A 14262-nucleotide genomic window follows, 5' to 3' on the forward strand; every position below is an offset into this window, starting at 1 on the left:
TAATAGGGTTCAAAAAAAGTGTTACTATGAATGCAAACTTCAGTGAAAAAGGTACTATTAGCATAACACAAATATATATAAATAAATACATTCTTTTGAATGTCCATGTACTAAAATAAAATATTTGATGCCATGAGTGTACCTTCATTTACTATTACTATTATTTTGAATGGCAATGGAAAATGAAGCAATGTGATAACAATTTTACCTGGTCGCAAAAAGTAGTCTTTCACCTTTTGCTTTTTACTTTTAGCTTGTGTGTGCTTCTAAATCACTTGCACCTTTATTTGCAACTGACACATAAGTGCCAGCTTTACATGTCATACATTCTGCTTCCCACGGAACTCGACCTGGACGAAAGCATGGGAATTTTTTGCCAATCTTCTGTAAATTTGCACTTTCGTTTAGGCATTGTTTCCACTCAGCTGTCACTTGCTGCTACTATCAAGCAACTGTTCGATGCCGAACACAATAGCGCTTTGCGCGTTCGTGGAGAGATTGACAGGCAGGAATTTGGCCAATAGTTTTTTAAATCGACCAATTGTTGTGCGAGAACGCGGGACTTACAAAGACGGGTTAAATCAATGCGAATATGCGCGCGCACACAATGAAGTATTAGACCAGATGCACATCATAATGCAACTAAAGCCGAATCCCGGACATTTTCGCAAATTTAGAAAAATATTAATTATATGAACTAATGACAACGAATATATAACCGAAAATGTAACATTAAGTTGAATTGCACCTATCTTAATATAGAGAATATTTTGGTCCTTTACTAGATTTAAACTATTTTTTTAAAGATTTTTTAATAAGCCTTTTAAACCTTTTCAACAAAAACCAGGCAAAGTGATATTACTGGGAAGAGGAAAATTAAATTAGTGACAGTGTGCAGAAAGCTTGCATAGCCAGTTACGACAGAGATCCTGGTAAAAAGGTGAAATGATCGGTATCGGGATCAGTATTGGCCGATCAGGTGTCAAGATGATCGCGATCGATATCGGCTGTAAAAATCCTGATCAGAGCATCCCTAGTAATTTTGGGTGAAATCAGTGCCCCAGAATAGTGCATGCAACAATAAACACAGCTTAAAAACTGTGAACACATATTGTCTTACTGGTAAATAATTAATAAGCAATTTAGGCTCTACCAAACAGCCATAGTCAGTAACCTTCAAACACCAGGCTGGGGTTTAACAGTACAAAGGTATATCTCTATTGCGTGGGAGAGGGTGCTACCTTGGGGAAAACCCAAAACTCAGCATGAGATTGCACATCTGCTGCCTGCATAACCTGCTCTCCGTTAAACACTAGAAGGTCTGTCCTATACTCGGTGTCTCCGAAACATATGACAGCTGAAAGAACAGCAGCAAAAAGCCTTGATAATAACAGGACTTGCATTGCAATATCGTAGTGTGGCATGCTCACTTTATAGTGCTGGATATACCTTGCCGGAGGTGAAAGCACTTCAGAGACAAATGTCTGCCCTGAAAACAGTTTCAGGCTGGCTCTGATTATGGGTCTATATCCTGCTTAGACCAACTGCCGAAATGCATTTTTTTTAAAGACTATATGAATTTAAATATTACATTTTTTTGTGGCTTATCGTTCACATGTATTTGAAGGCCCTCTATATGGTAGTGTACTCCTAAAAGGTGACAAAATATACTTTCAACAGATATAGGCTACTCGTTTAAAATTAACAGTCTTTTTCTTCTAGGAAAATTTTACAAAAATAATGACTCATCTTGCACTCATAAGCAAATCAAAATTTTTGCCTACCAAACTCTCTCTGGAATAAGATAGCTCCCGCCCCCTAATTTATAAATTCCACCATGTGAACTTAAGGATATTGGTTTGTTTTTTGTTGTTGTTTTTATTTAAAGCAATATGAGTCCATCAATATGACCCGCCCCAACTTCCAATTTCAAAAGTAAAAAATTAAATCAGCACAAGGAAACTTCTTTATAAGTATCTGGCAGGATACCATCATATTAATAAAAACATATTTTCTGAAATTAAAGCTGATGCAAGTGATTTCTGTGCAACAAGCTGATCAAAAAGAATTGGAAAAATGATGTTGCCCAAATATTTCCAAGACTTCCATTGGTCAAGCAATCAGGTAGCCCCTTTTTCATTGGTTGCAGGGAGCCTCCTAAGCTTGCTGATTGGCTAAGATATGCACTAAACAGACAGATGTTCTTTTTTGACCTTCATGGCTGTCAGAGAAAAAGTGTGCCATACTAATATTTTAGTGATACCTGTAAAGTAGCACAGACAGTTTTGCATGTTATTCAGTTCATGGCCGGGTCTAATGTTTGTTCATTATTGAATAATAGAATAGATGAGTTCAATCACTTAAGCCGTGGCAAATGACAAAAAAAGTAATCAATAACTGCTGCAAATAGAAAAATAAAAATAGGCATTACCATCAACTTTGAGGGTCTCGTTGGCGTGGGTGAAACGTGTCCAGTCATTAGCAGCATCATCTGACGCATCTACCACCCAACAGGTTAGAAATGACGACCGGGGATCCCGATAGATTATTAGGAATTCCGCTGTGTGGTCCAGCGGTTAAACACAAGTGGAAGCAGGTGGATATGAAATCGACACCTTTGTAGTAACGATTGTGTGCACTGTGCCCCATAAATAACCAGCTGATGAGAGGGAAATCCGCATCGCAAGACCATACTAGGCTTACATTATGAATGGGATTAAAATACACTACGTAAAGATTTCCCCTGGTGGTGACGATATAACTCTTAGGGATAACTACCACAGGTAACATATACTTAAAGTCATCAAGGAGCATCACAAATTAACAATGTTAAGGGAGCGAAGCCGCTGATCCAGTCGTTTCAGAAAATGAATGCGGATCGCAACAATCACGACACGGGTTTTTTTTTAGCATGAGTTTTAATCGGAGCAATATATGAATCCCTGTGGGGCTTACCTTCATCCTCGATATCGAGTTTCTCCAGCATTTCTTCAGATAAACAGTGAACCTGTGAACCAGACGCAAGGGACAGAGTCAAGAACAGACGAGGAGATCTCAAGCAAGTTGCCCTCCCCTCACCCTGTCCAGTGTCTCCCCCCACCCCACACACAGGCAGGCTGACGTTGAGGAGATCGGTGAAATCGGAAGTTGGCTGTCCGCAGGGCGCTTGTCAACAGTTTAATAAAATATACAGTTGACAGCGTGTGCAGAAGCCGCGAACGTTCGAACTCAAAGATACAACTGTTACAGTGTATCGCCGTGCAGCATGACGAAACGTTCTACGCGCGTTTCGCTTCGCTCTATCAAAAGTGTTTCTTGTTTCGGAAGAACATACTATGTCCACATGATTTTATCTGAGGTCCATCTGCCCTTAGGGTCAGTCACTGTTCGCATTCGCAGGCGTGCTCAGTTTGTGTACCAGCACATCCAATGTGAAATCAATCATAAGAGACCCTCCCCCTCCGCTCCTGTTCAAATGGACTGTTCCAGTTTGCTGCAGTCGCGAGCTGCCACCGGCTTGACGAAGAGTAAAATAAATCAACTATAGCAATAATAGACGACGTGGAATTATAAGTGTGAACAGAGCCATCTTGTCAAAACCTGCAGGAATTACATAATAGACAATGAAAAGATCCAAGAAGCCCGATATCAAGAAGGGGCTGTTCACACAACACGCGTATTTGCGTCCGTTTGCGCTTTTTTCCCAAATGTTTTTCTATGTAAACATGCGCTTGACGGACATTTTTTCCCGTTTGCTGTTTTCAGCGTCTTGCCCAGGAGCGCCGGGTTTTTCTAACGGCTTGTCAATTACAAATAGCTTATATTTGTTCTCGAAACACCTGCGTTCTGCTCTAATCGTTGGGGTGCGTCTCGCTTATTCTTTTCGGTCAGAACAGGAAGTGCTATTAATCTGTAAAAATAGACTGCGTATATGTACAGATAGGAGGGATAATATAAATAGTAGTTTTAAAAGGGAGCATCTTATAATCAACACATATTTCAACAGTGAAGTTTCCCCGCCTTCCTTCACTACCAGGAAGTTCTCTTTTGACCATATTTTGGAATTTCATCCTTCGTCCTTGACTTATTTGTCAAAATAGAATATCTATTGCAATAATTTCATTGATATGCTTGGCCTCATTAGTGTCATTACAAGGCAGAGTATTCTTTACCCAGCGTTCTTTTCCTTTTGGTCTTTGGTCTAGAAATCCATATGTGAATGGTTTTGCTTTGCTCCGTTCGCTATGTGAATGTTTTTCTATGAGAAACAATGTTCTTTCCATGTTATATCTAAATAGATATTTGCAAGCATTAATTAGTCCTGAAACATCCACAGATCAAAACATAACTGTCTATCTGGAATATACAGAATAATTGTCCGTGCACATTTTCAGTGCAGCAATGATGCCTGCGGCCATCTTTTTTGTACCTCTTGCATCTTTCTCCATCTCTGTACTGCCAAAATGGCCCACTTTGGACATATAAAGGCTGGACCTGGATGTGATCTAATTAAAGATATGACCCTTTGATATAGTGTTATAAAATTACGAAGACCTATTGAGGCTCTAGTGGATGTGCCATCATACGGCCTATATTACATGACTGCATTTACAGGTAGGCCTTTTCCCAGAGCTGCATCTAGTGGAGAGCAATTAGAAAGAACTGTGCCCTAATTCCTTCTTGAAGAATCACTGGGTGTGGCTATATAACTCTAGTCCTTTTGAGAAAAACAATCTAGCCCTAATACACATTAATCAAACTCATAATGGGGCTGCAGAGAGAAAATATAGATGTTCACATTCAAGCAATGGAAAAGTTTTCCAAAAGTGACTTAGTAATAATTAAGGAAAGTGTAAATCCTTGACAGAAAGTGAGAGATATTAAAGGAATAAGTTTACCCAAAAATTTTAAATTGTCATTTACCCACCCCCATGCCATCCCAGATATGTATGACTTTCTTGGGCAGAACACAAACAAAGATTTGTTTAGAAGAATATCTCAGCTCTGTAGGTCCATACAATGCAAATTAATGGTGACCAAAACTTTGAAGCTCCAAAAAGCACATAAATGCAGCATAAAAGTAATCCAAAAGACTCCAATGTTTTAATCCATGTCTTCTGAAGCAATATAATAAATGTGGGGGAGAAACATATCAATATTTAAAATTGTATGCATTTGGCAGACACTTTTATCCAAAGGGACTTACAGAGCACTTATTACAAGGACAATACCCCCAGAGCAACCTGGAGTTAAGTGCCTTGCTCAAGGACACAATGGTGGTGACTGTGGGGATTGAACCGACAACCTTCTGCTAACAGTTTAGTGCTTTAGCCCACTACGCCACCACTCCGCACAGCCATACATATCCACTCAACCAACAAAACCGAACAAAGTCCTTGCACAGGAAGTGAGGCGAAGGAATAATTGAGATCAGCAGAACTTTCCAATGTGGAGCACATGGGACAGACCAGGGAAATGGCTCCAGGAAAGGAGCGGTGTCCGGTGGCCATGGAGGAGAATCCATGAGAGGACCGGGGTTCAGCGGCCTGAGGGAATGGCACAGGCACATGGTTTGGTGGCCTGGGAGGAGGCTTGAGGGAGGGGGCGAGTTCTTGTGGCCTGGGAGGAGGCTTCAGATGGGGGTGGGGTCCGGTGGCCTGGGAGGAGGACCAAGATAGGGAATGTGGTCCAGAGGTCAGGGAGAAGGCCTGAGAAAGGAGACAGGCTCAGATGGACAGTGCGGAGGCCTCAGGAATGGGACAGGGTCTGGCGCCCAGAGAGGAGGACCGAGGTTAGGAAGCCTCAGGGAAGGGACGAGGTCAGTGGCTTCCACAGGGAGCAAAACAAGCTGATCTTTAGTGGCCACAGGAAGCCAGGCAGACTGGTGGGCGGCCACAGCGGCGGGCTGGACAGAGTGGTGGCCGGACACTGCAGGCTAGGCAGACTTAGCTCTGGACGCTGGGGGCTGAGCAGACTGATCGCCAGATGCAGGGAACTGTAGGAGAACAGGCAGGGTGGCGGCCACTTGGTACTGGACAGATTGGACGGCAGCCATTGGGAACTGGGCAACAGATTGGTAACTGGTGTCTGAAAGGTGCTGGGCATTAGACTGAGCAAAAGACTGGTAGCAGGTGTATGACAAGTGCTGGCCACTAGACTGAGCAAAGGGCTGGTCGACGGCCGATAGGGACTGGACAGGATAGTCGACGGTCACAGGGCACTGAACAGGTTCGGAGGTCATCAGGGGTGGACAGGTTCATAGACAGCCTAAGAACAGGACACACTTGTTGACAGTTAGGGGGAACTGGACAGGCTCGTTGAGAGCCTCAGGGAACTGGACAGGCTCATCGAGAGCCTTATGGAACTGGACTGGCTTGACGAGAGCCACAAGGAACTGCACTGGCTCGACGACAGCCTCAGGGAACTGGACTGGCTCGACGACAACCTCAGGGAACTGGACTGGCTCGATGACCACGGGGGACTGGACTGGCTGTGTGGCGACCGCCGTGGTCAGGAGTGCTGGCAGCGACATGGGAACTGCCTCCGTAGCCAGGAGTGCTGGCAGCAACTAGGGAACGGCCTACATGGCCAGGAGGGCTGGTAGCGACTTGGGAGCAGTGGCCCTTCTCTTCTTCTTCCGGACGGTCAGAATCACTGCTATGGGAATGGCCGCCACCCCCTGGTGGTCAGCTGCGTGCTCCTCTGCCTCCTGGTGGTCAGAAGTGGGCTCCTCTGCCTCCTGGCAGTCAGCAGCAAATGTCACCTGGAGAGCTGCTGAGCAGACAGAGACAGAGCCATTCTTCCTCCTAAGATGGGATGCCTAGTGTGGGACTACAAGGAATCCCACAAATTCCCAGAAGGAAAGGATCCTCAGCCATTCCATCTCCCATGCACCAAGAGGATCTCTAAGACATCTGTTGAACAGGTAATTAAGTTCGGTTTCGGTGTTACGCAACTTATCTGCCATAAGCAAGAACTCACAGGCAAAGTCTCTAACATCACTCTCTCCTTCCCAGGGACAGTGGAGTTGGGTGACCTGGAAGCGTCTGCCAGCTGCAGGTGTCTTGGTGAGAGGAAGGAGGAAAAAGAAAAATGGCCATAATTGCCACTGCTGGGTCCTAAAATGTTCAATTCCTACTGTCAGGAGTTTGTAGGAGGACCCAGATGCAAGAAGGCAATTTAAGGATCTTTAATGAAAATAACCCAAAAATGCAAACAGAAAACGTCTCGGGTTATGACTATAACCCTTGTTCCCTGAGAAGGGAACGAGACACTGCGTCGTTGAAAACGACTCTTTGGGGAACGCTCCTTAGCGTGCGCCTCTGAAGTATGAATGAAACTATTCCAATCTTGATTGGTGTTGCGTCATGACGTAACATGTGACGGCATAACCGGATGCATAAAAGTGACGCCGGCACACACACACATTAGCCTAGCGATGAAGCAAGCCGCTCTCAGGCCTTGAGGGGCGTGGCAGGACGACGCAGTGTCTCGTTCCCTTCTCAGGGAACAAGGGTTATTATGTGAGTGGTAGTGGCGTAGTGGCTAAAGCACAGAGCTGTTAATCAGAAGGTCACAGGTTCTAACCCCATGTCCACCACCATTGTGTCCTTGAGCAAGGCACTCCGGGGGGGATTGTCCAGGTTGCTCCGGGGGGGATTGTCCCTGTAATAAGTGCACTGTAAGTCGCTTTGGATAAAAGCGTCTGCCAAATGCATAAATGTAATGTAAATGTTATAGTCATAACCCGAGACGTTCCCTTCCGAGGGAACTCACACTGCGTCGTTGAAAACGACTCTTTGGGGAACGAATGCCCATGCACCGAAAAAAGGCCTGCCCTAGGGTGAAACTGAACTCAGGCACTCAGCTAGGACGAGAGCACACATGCGCCAGGCGTACTAGGGAGGTGCAGACTATAAAACCTGATGAAAGTGTGCGGGGTAGCCCAACCCCAGAGGCCCATCACTCAGTGGTGCATGGAACGCCAAAATGGCAGCCACGTACAGTGTGGAAGGGGAGAGACCTGCAGAGAAACGATCTTGAAGAAACTCCAGAACTGAAGCCACCGGGCAGTTAACTGGATCTAATTCATGTTCTCTACACCAAGTGGAGAACACATTCCACTTGAGGCCATATAATCTCCTAGTAGACGGAGCCCTAGAGCTAAGTATGGTTTCAACCACCCCCGCTCATACAGGGGCCAGACCCACAGTTTCCACAGCTCTGGACGAGGGTGGAAGACTGTGCCCCCTGCCTGAGACAACAGATCCCTCCTCAGAGGAATCTGCCATGGCGGAGCTATCAGGAGTGAAATTATGTCTGAGAACCATACTCAGGCCGGCCACATCGGGGCAACCAGAAGAAGACTGATGCCCTCTTGGCGGACCCTTTCCAGGACTCCCGGGAGCAGAGCGATCGGGTGAAATGCATACAGGCGAAGCCTCGGCCAAGCCTGTACCATGGCGTCCAGCCCCAGTGGGGCTGGATGTGAGGGGGAGAACCAAAGTGGACAGTGGGACGTCTCTCGAGACGCGAATAGATCCACTTCCGATGGTCCAAATTTGTCCCACATCAACTTCACCACCTCTGGATGAAGTCTCCATTCCCCGGGCCTCAGCCCCTGCCTCGACAGGATGTCTGCTCCCTGATTCTGAACCCCCGGAATATATATTGCTCTGATAGACAGTATTTTCCCTTGGGACCAAAGAATTATCTGATGCGCCAGTCTGCACAGAGGGCGCGATCTGAGTCCTCCTTGTCGGTTCAGATAAGCTACCACTGATGTATTGTCCGAACGTACTAGGACATGGTAACCTTTGATGTCTGGAAGGAAGCTCCTCAGAGCCCTGAACACAGCCAACATCTCTAGACAGTTTATGTGCCAAGAATGATGATGGTCCTGCCACAGACCCCTGGCAAAGCGGCCGTCCATGACCGCGCCCCAGCCAGTGAGGGAGGCGTCTGTCGAAACGATTTTCCGGCGACATGACGCTCCCAACACTGGCCCTTGGGACAGGAACCAAGGTTTCTTCCATATTAGCAGAGAACGAAGGCACCTGCGCATTACTCTGATTATACGAAATGGATTCCCCTTGGGGGAAAACCCCTTGGTTTTCAGCCACCACTGGAGGGGCCTCATGTGTAGAAGGCCCAAAGGTACAATGTTGGATGCCGCTGCCATGAGGCCCAGCAGTCTTTGAAATTGCTTTACAGTGATGGCCTGGCCTAGCTTTAACCCGGCCACCATCGCCATAAGGGACTCGATACGTGCAGGAGACATGCGTGCCTGCATCGTAACAGAGTTCCACACAACGCCCAGAAACGTTGTGCACTGGGATGGTTGTAACACACTCTTTTTTGTGTTGAGTCTCAACCCCAAACTTCGAATGTGGCCAAGAACGACATCTCGATGCCGAACCGCCATTTCTCGAGACTGGGACAGAATGAGCCAGTCGTCGATATAATTCAGTATCACGGATGCCCTGAAGTCTCAGTGGAGCAAGAGCTGCATCCATACATTTGGTGAATGTGCGGGGAGATAGTGCTAGGCCGAACGGAAGAACCCGATATTGGTAAGCTTCGCCCCGAAGCGAACCTCAGGAACCTCCTGTGACATGGAAGGATGGATACATGAAAATAGGCGTCTTTTAGATCTATCGTGACAAACCAGTCCTCGGATCTGATCTGACTCACGATGACAGGAATAGTAAGCATTTTGAACCTGAACCTCCTCAGAGACCGGTTCAAAACTCTGAGATCTAAAATCGGCCTCAACCCCCCATCCTATTTTGGAACTATAAAGTACCGGCTGTAAAAACCGGACTCCCTGTCTGAATGAGGAACACGTTCTATGGCCTCCTTCAGCAGCAGAGATTGCACTTCTTGTTCCATCACCTGAGCCTGCCCCGGAACCACTGTAGTCTGCACCACCCCAGAGAATTTGGGGGGATGGTGCCCGAACTGCAGTCTGTACCCTGATTTTATTATATGCAGGACCCATGCAGATATGTTGGGAAGATAATTCCATGCCTCTACAAAATCTACTAAGGGAACCTCTCGAGGCTGGTCTCGGGTGTTTTTCGCGCACTGTTCTCGACCTCCTGAAGCGGGATACCGGCAGGATTTGGTCGATAATGTTCTCACACTTGATGTGTGTTTTTTATCTTTTGACGCTGGAAATTGGTGTGGCCCGAAGCGTCAGAGACGGCGGGAAACCGACACCGATTTCCTGAGGGCTCCGCTGTGAGAACAACCTCGGTTGCTCTGCGGCGGGGGGGGGTGCAGCCCTCCGAGGTTCTACCACCCCAGTTAGGGTTCTACCTCTTCCCCGAAGCCCTCCTAGCCTTAAGGACGTCCCTCAGGTCGGCCCCCTGGCTGGAGGCCTTCCGCTGGGAGCGTTTCCTCTGTTGCCAAGCTCCTGGAGGAGGGGCTCTAGAGGAAACGCTCTCCTTTTGCTCTGCGTGGTGCGAGGAGCTGACTGAAGGCTGGGGCTGATCTGTTTGCCCCACCCTACTTGATTTAGACTTGGATTTACGGGGGAGAAACTGCTTGAACGCCGCAGATTGTTTCCTCGCCTCCTGAAACCTGTCGACGACCGATGTAACGGCGTCGCTGAACAGGCCAGAGGGCGAGAGCGGGGCATCAAGCAAAAAAAAACTCTGTCTTTTTCTTTTATTCCCGACAAATTTAGCCACAGATGCCTCTCCATGGTCACCATAGCTGCCATAGAGCGGCCAATAGCGCGGGCCGTCTCTTTAGTGGCCCGGAGAGACAGATCTGCGGCTCTGCGCAACTCCGCGATATCTTTGGGAGTTGGCCCCTCCCCCTCGTCTAAATCTTTCAGGAGATCAGCCTGGTACGCCTGCAAAATCGCAATTGAGTGCAGGCATGAACCAGCCCGACCTGCCGCCGTGTAAGCCCTGCTTATTAATGCAGCTGTATCGGTTTGCCGACTCAGGAGACAGGTAACCGGCTAAAGCCTCCTCCACACCAGGCATCTTCCCATAGCCCATATCCCGTGCCCCTAAAACATAGCTGTAATCGACAACACTGGGGGTGGAGACACGGGACGAATGTGGTTTATCCCACGATCTCGAGATCTCTTTGTGGAGATCGAGAAAAAATGGCAAACCACGGCGCTGGGGTTGTGACGTGTGCTGCAGGAAACGCTCATCTAATTTGCTTCCGACGTGCGTTCCCTGCTCATTTTGTGGCCAGCTAATGTTAAGTCTGGCCACAGCACGCGTCACAACCTGAACCAGCTCCTCATAAGCCTGGCCGAAACCCGGCGTGCTTGGCTCACGGTCGTCCACATCAATGCTGAGCATTTCCACTTCCTCGGAAGCAGAGAGCTCGAGCATTGGGACCTGATCGTGGGCAGAAGAAGCCGCGACGCGGGCTTCTGCACCACTCACAGTAGGCTCGGGATCCTCAAACGAAGAATGAGAAAGTGCCGGAGCAGTCTCATTCTCATCTGCAAGATCCCGCTGCGAACCCCAGGATCTCAATCGCCACGCTGCCTCAACAGACGCGGGACCAGAACCGTGGGGAACGCGAGCCTGACCGTGCTCATCAAAGCACGCCAACCGGGAGCGCAGCACTCTCAGGGGTAGTGCTTCACAGCTTTCACAGGCAGATCCCTCGAGAGCTGCCTGTGCGTGCTGCGCTCCCAAACAGTTCACACACAAATCGTGCGTGTCCCTACCCGTAATAAAACGAGGGCAGGGGTGCACGCACTTCTTGAACTGTTCGGTGGCCATAATTCTTTTAAATAGGACAAACAACACCAAATAAGACAAACAATATACAGAGCGCGCTTGTTGAAGAGCGAAAGCTAATGTGTGTGTGTGCCGGCGTCACTTATGCATCCGGTTATGCCGTCACATGTTACGTCATGACGCAACACCAATCAAGATTGGAATAGTTTCATTCATACTTCAGAGGCGCACGCTAAGGAGCGTTCCCCAAAGAGTCGTTTTCAATGACGCAGTGCGAGTTCCCTCGGAAGGGAACTCACAAGGGAGAAAAACAGATATACAAGAGCATGACCAACTTTGAACGAGAACTGAAACAAACACAAATAATAGAAACACAAATTATAGAAACAAAGAAACAAAAACAAAAAAACACAAGGAACAAACAAAGGAGACTGTCAGAATCCTGTCAAAAACTGCATCAAACCAGTTCCAAAGATGGCAGGATCCTGACAAGCACAGCCTTGGACCTCTGCTTAGATTAGCGGGCAGGAGGCAAGGACAACAGCATTGCAGATGGTGATTGCTGTATTGATTTTGGCTTGTGAACGTGAAAATTATCAGCGGGTTGAGCAGCAAAAATCTGATTATATCCATCGATGGGCTGGCGATTATTGTGTGTGTGTGTGGTGCAGCTGTTTTAAAAAATATTTTAGATTCATAAAGAACAGTTTGATACAATAGTTCTATGACATTTAAGATGCTTTTGATTTTAATAGCACGCTTTTTAATAATTAAAGGAATATTCAGGGGTCAGTACAAGTTAAGCTCAGTTGAAAGCATTTGTTGATTACCACAAATATTATTTTGATGAGATTCAAAGATTTATCAAGTTTAGAGTAAGGCCCTTACAATGGAAGAGAATGGGGCCAATTTTTGGAGAGTTTAAGGCAGAGAAGTGTAGCATCATTTTATTAAAGCACGTACATTAATTCTCATTAGTGTCCATGTGAAAATGAGGAACAAGTTGAAATAATATTTTGTGGAAATGTGATGTTGATTGAGCTTAACTTGCATTGAACCTGGCATATTCTTTAATACAAAAAACTTGCATTCCTTTGAAAAACATATACAAATATTATACTGTGATGAATCTCTTTCTGGGTTGTGAAGATGGATGCGGGAGCCGGTTAAACAATCCACGTAATTCTTTATTTGATGCACTTTTCAGAACAAGCATCTAAGGTAATATAAATGCATAACTCTGCTGTGTGTGTGTGTGTCTCTCTCTCTCTCTTCCCTCTGGCTGTCTGAACACCTTTTTTAACCCCCTCCAGCTCTCATTGAAACTCAGAACAGCTGTTAGAGAATATTTCCCACAGGTGTCAATCCTTACCGTTCTCCTTCTCCCGGTCTCGCTCTCCACAGACGTCGCTCGGCCACTGCCACATCACCACACATACCTTTTTGTTTTTGTTACATGAACTACTTTATATGTTAACATTAATTCATGCATTTTGAACTAACATGAATTAACAATAGACAAAAGTATCTTTATTAATTAACATTAACTAAGATTTAAAAAATGCAATACAAATTGCAGTTCATTGTTTGTTCATAACATTGAAGGCATTCAGTAATGTTAATGAATAGTACCTTTTTCTATATCAAATCAAAATCAAATCAAATCACTTTGTCACACGACCATATACACAAGTGCAACAGTAGGTGAAAATCTTGTGTGCGGTTCCGAGCAACATATCAGTCATGACAGTGAAGAGACATATACCAATTTACAATAAACAACATATTTTACATATCAAATGTACACATACTTACACAACACAATAATAATATACAATGTACAGTAAACAATACAAACAATATAGAATACACATACAATAAAAATAAAGAGTATATAAAAAATATATATACAGTAGTTGAGAATATAATTATGACAGTCCATTGTGAGATATAAGATTAATAAAGTGCAGTGCTGATTATTGACCATGAGAGATCAAGTGTTCAAAAGTCTGATTGCTTGGGGGAAGAAGCTGTCATGTAGTCGGCTGGTGCGGGTCCTGATGCTGCGATACCACCTGCCTGATGGTAGCAGTGAGAGCAGCCCATTACACCACCCTTTGCAGGGCTTTGCGATTGTGGGCGGTGCTATTGCCATACCAGGCAGTGATGCAGCCAGTCAGGATTCTCTCTACAGCGCTGGTGTAGAACCGTGTGAGGATGTGGTGGTTCATTCCAAACTTCCTCAGCCGTCTCAGGAAGAAGAGGCGCTGGTGAGCCTTCTACAACGGCCTCAGTGTGGACAGACCATGTGAGTTCCTAAAATAATGTGGACCCTGAGGAACTTGAAGCTGCTGACTCTCTCCACCGGTGCTCCATTAATGGTGATGGGGCTATGTTCTCTGTCTTTCTTCCTGAAGTCCACTACAAGCTCCTTGGTTTTACTGACGTTGAGGGAGAGGTTGTGCTCCTGACACCAGTGTGTCAGAGTGTGCACCTCCTCTCTGTAGGCTGTTTCATCATTGTAAGTGATCAGACCTACCACCGT

General features: G+C 46.1%; 1 protein-coding gene across 2 annotated transcripts in view; it reads right to left on the reverse strand.

Moving 5' to 3' along the window:
* Positions 1 to 2769: 2769 nt before the first annotated feature.
* Positions 2770 to 14262, reverse strand: part of LOC127635381 (5'-AMP-activated protein kinase subunit gamma-2-like) — a 55560-nt gene continuing 44067 nt past the window's right edge. For both annotated transcript variants that reach the window (XM_052115373.1, XM_052115374.1), the window contains exon 5: positions 2770 to 3007. In XM_052115373.1, coding sequence (XP_051971333.1) covers positions 2888 to 3007 — 120 coding nt within the window. In that variant the 3' untranslated portion in view covers positions 2770 to 2887. The remainder of the gene's footprint in view (positions 3008 to 14262) is intronic.

The sequence above is a fragment of the Xyrauchen texanus genome, chromosome 42, assembly GCF_025860055.1.
Source record: "Xyrauchen texanus isolate HMW12.3.18 chromosome 42, RBS_HiC_50CHRs, whole genome shotgun sequence".
In the NCBI taxonomy this organism is placed as follows: Eukaryota; Metazoa; Chordata; class Actinopteri; order Cypriniformes; family Catostomidae; genus Xyrauchen; species Xyrauchen texanus.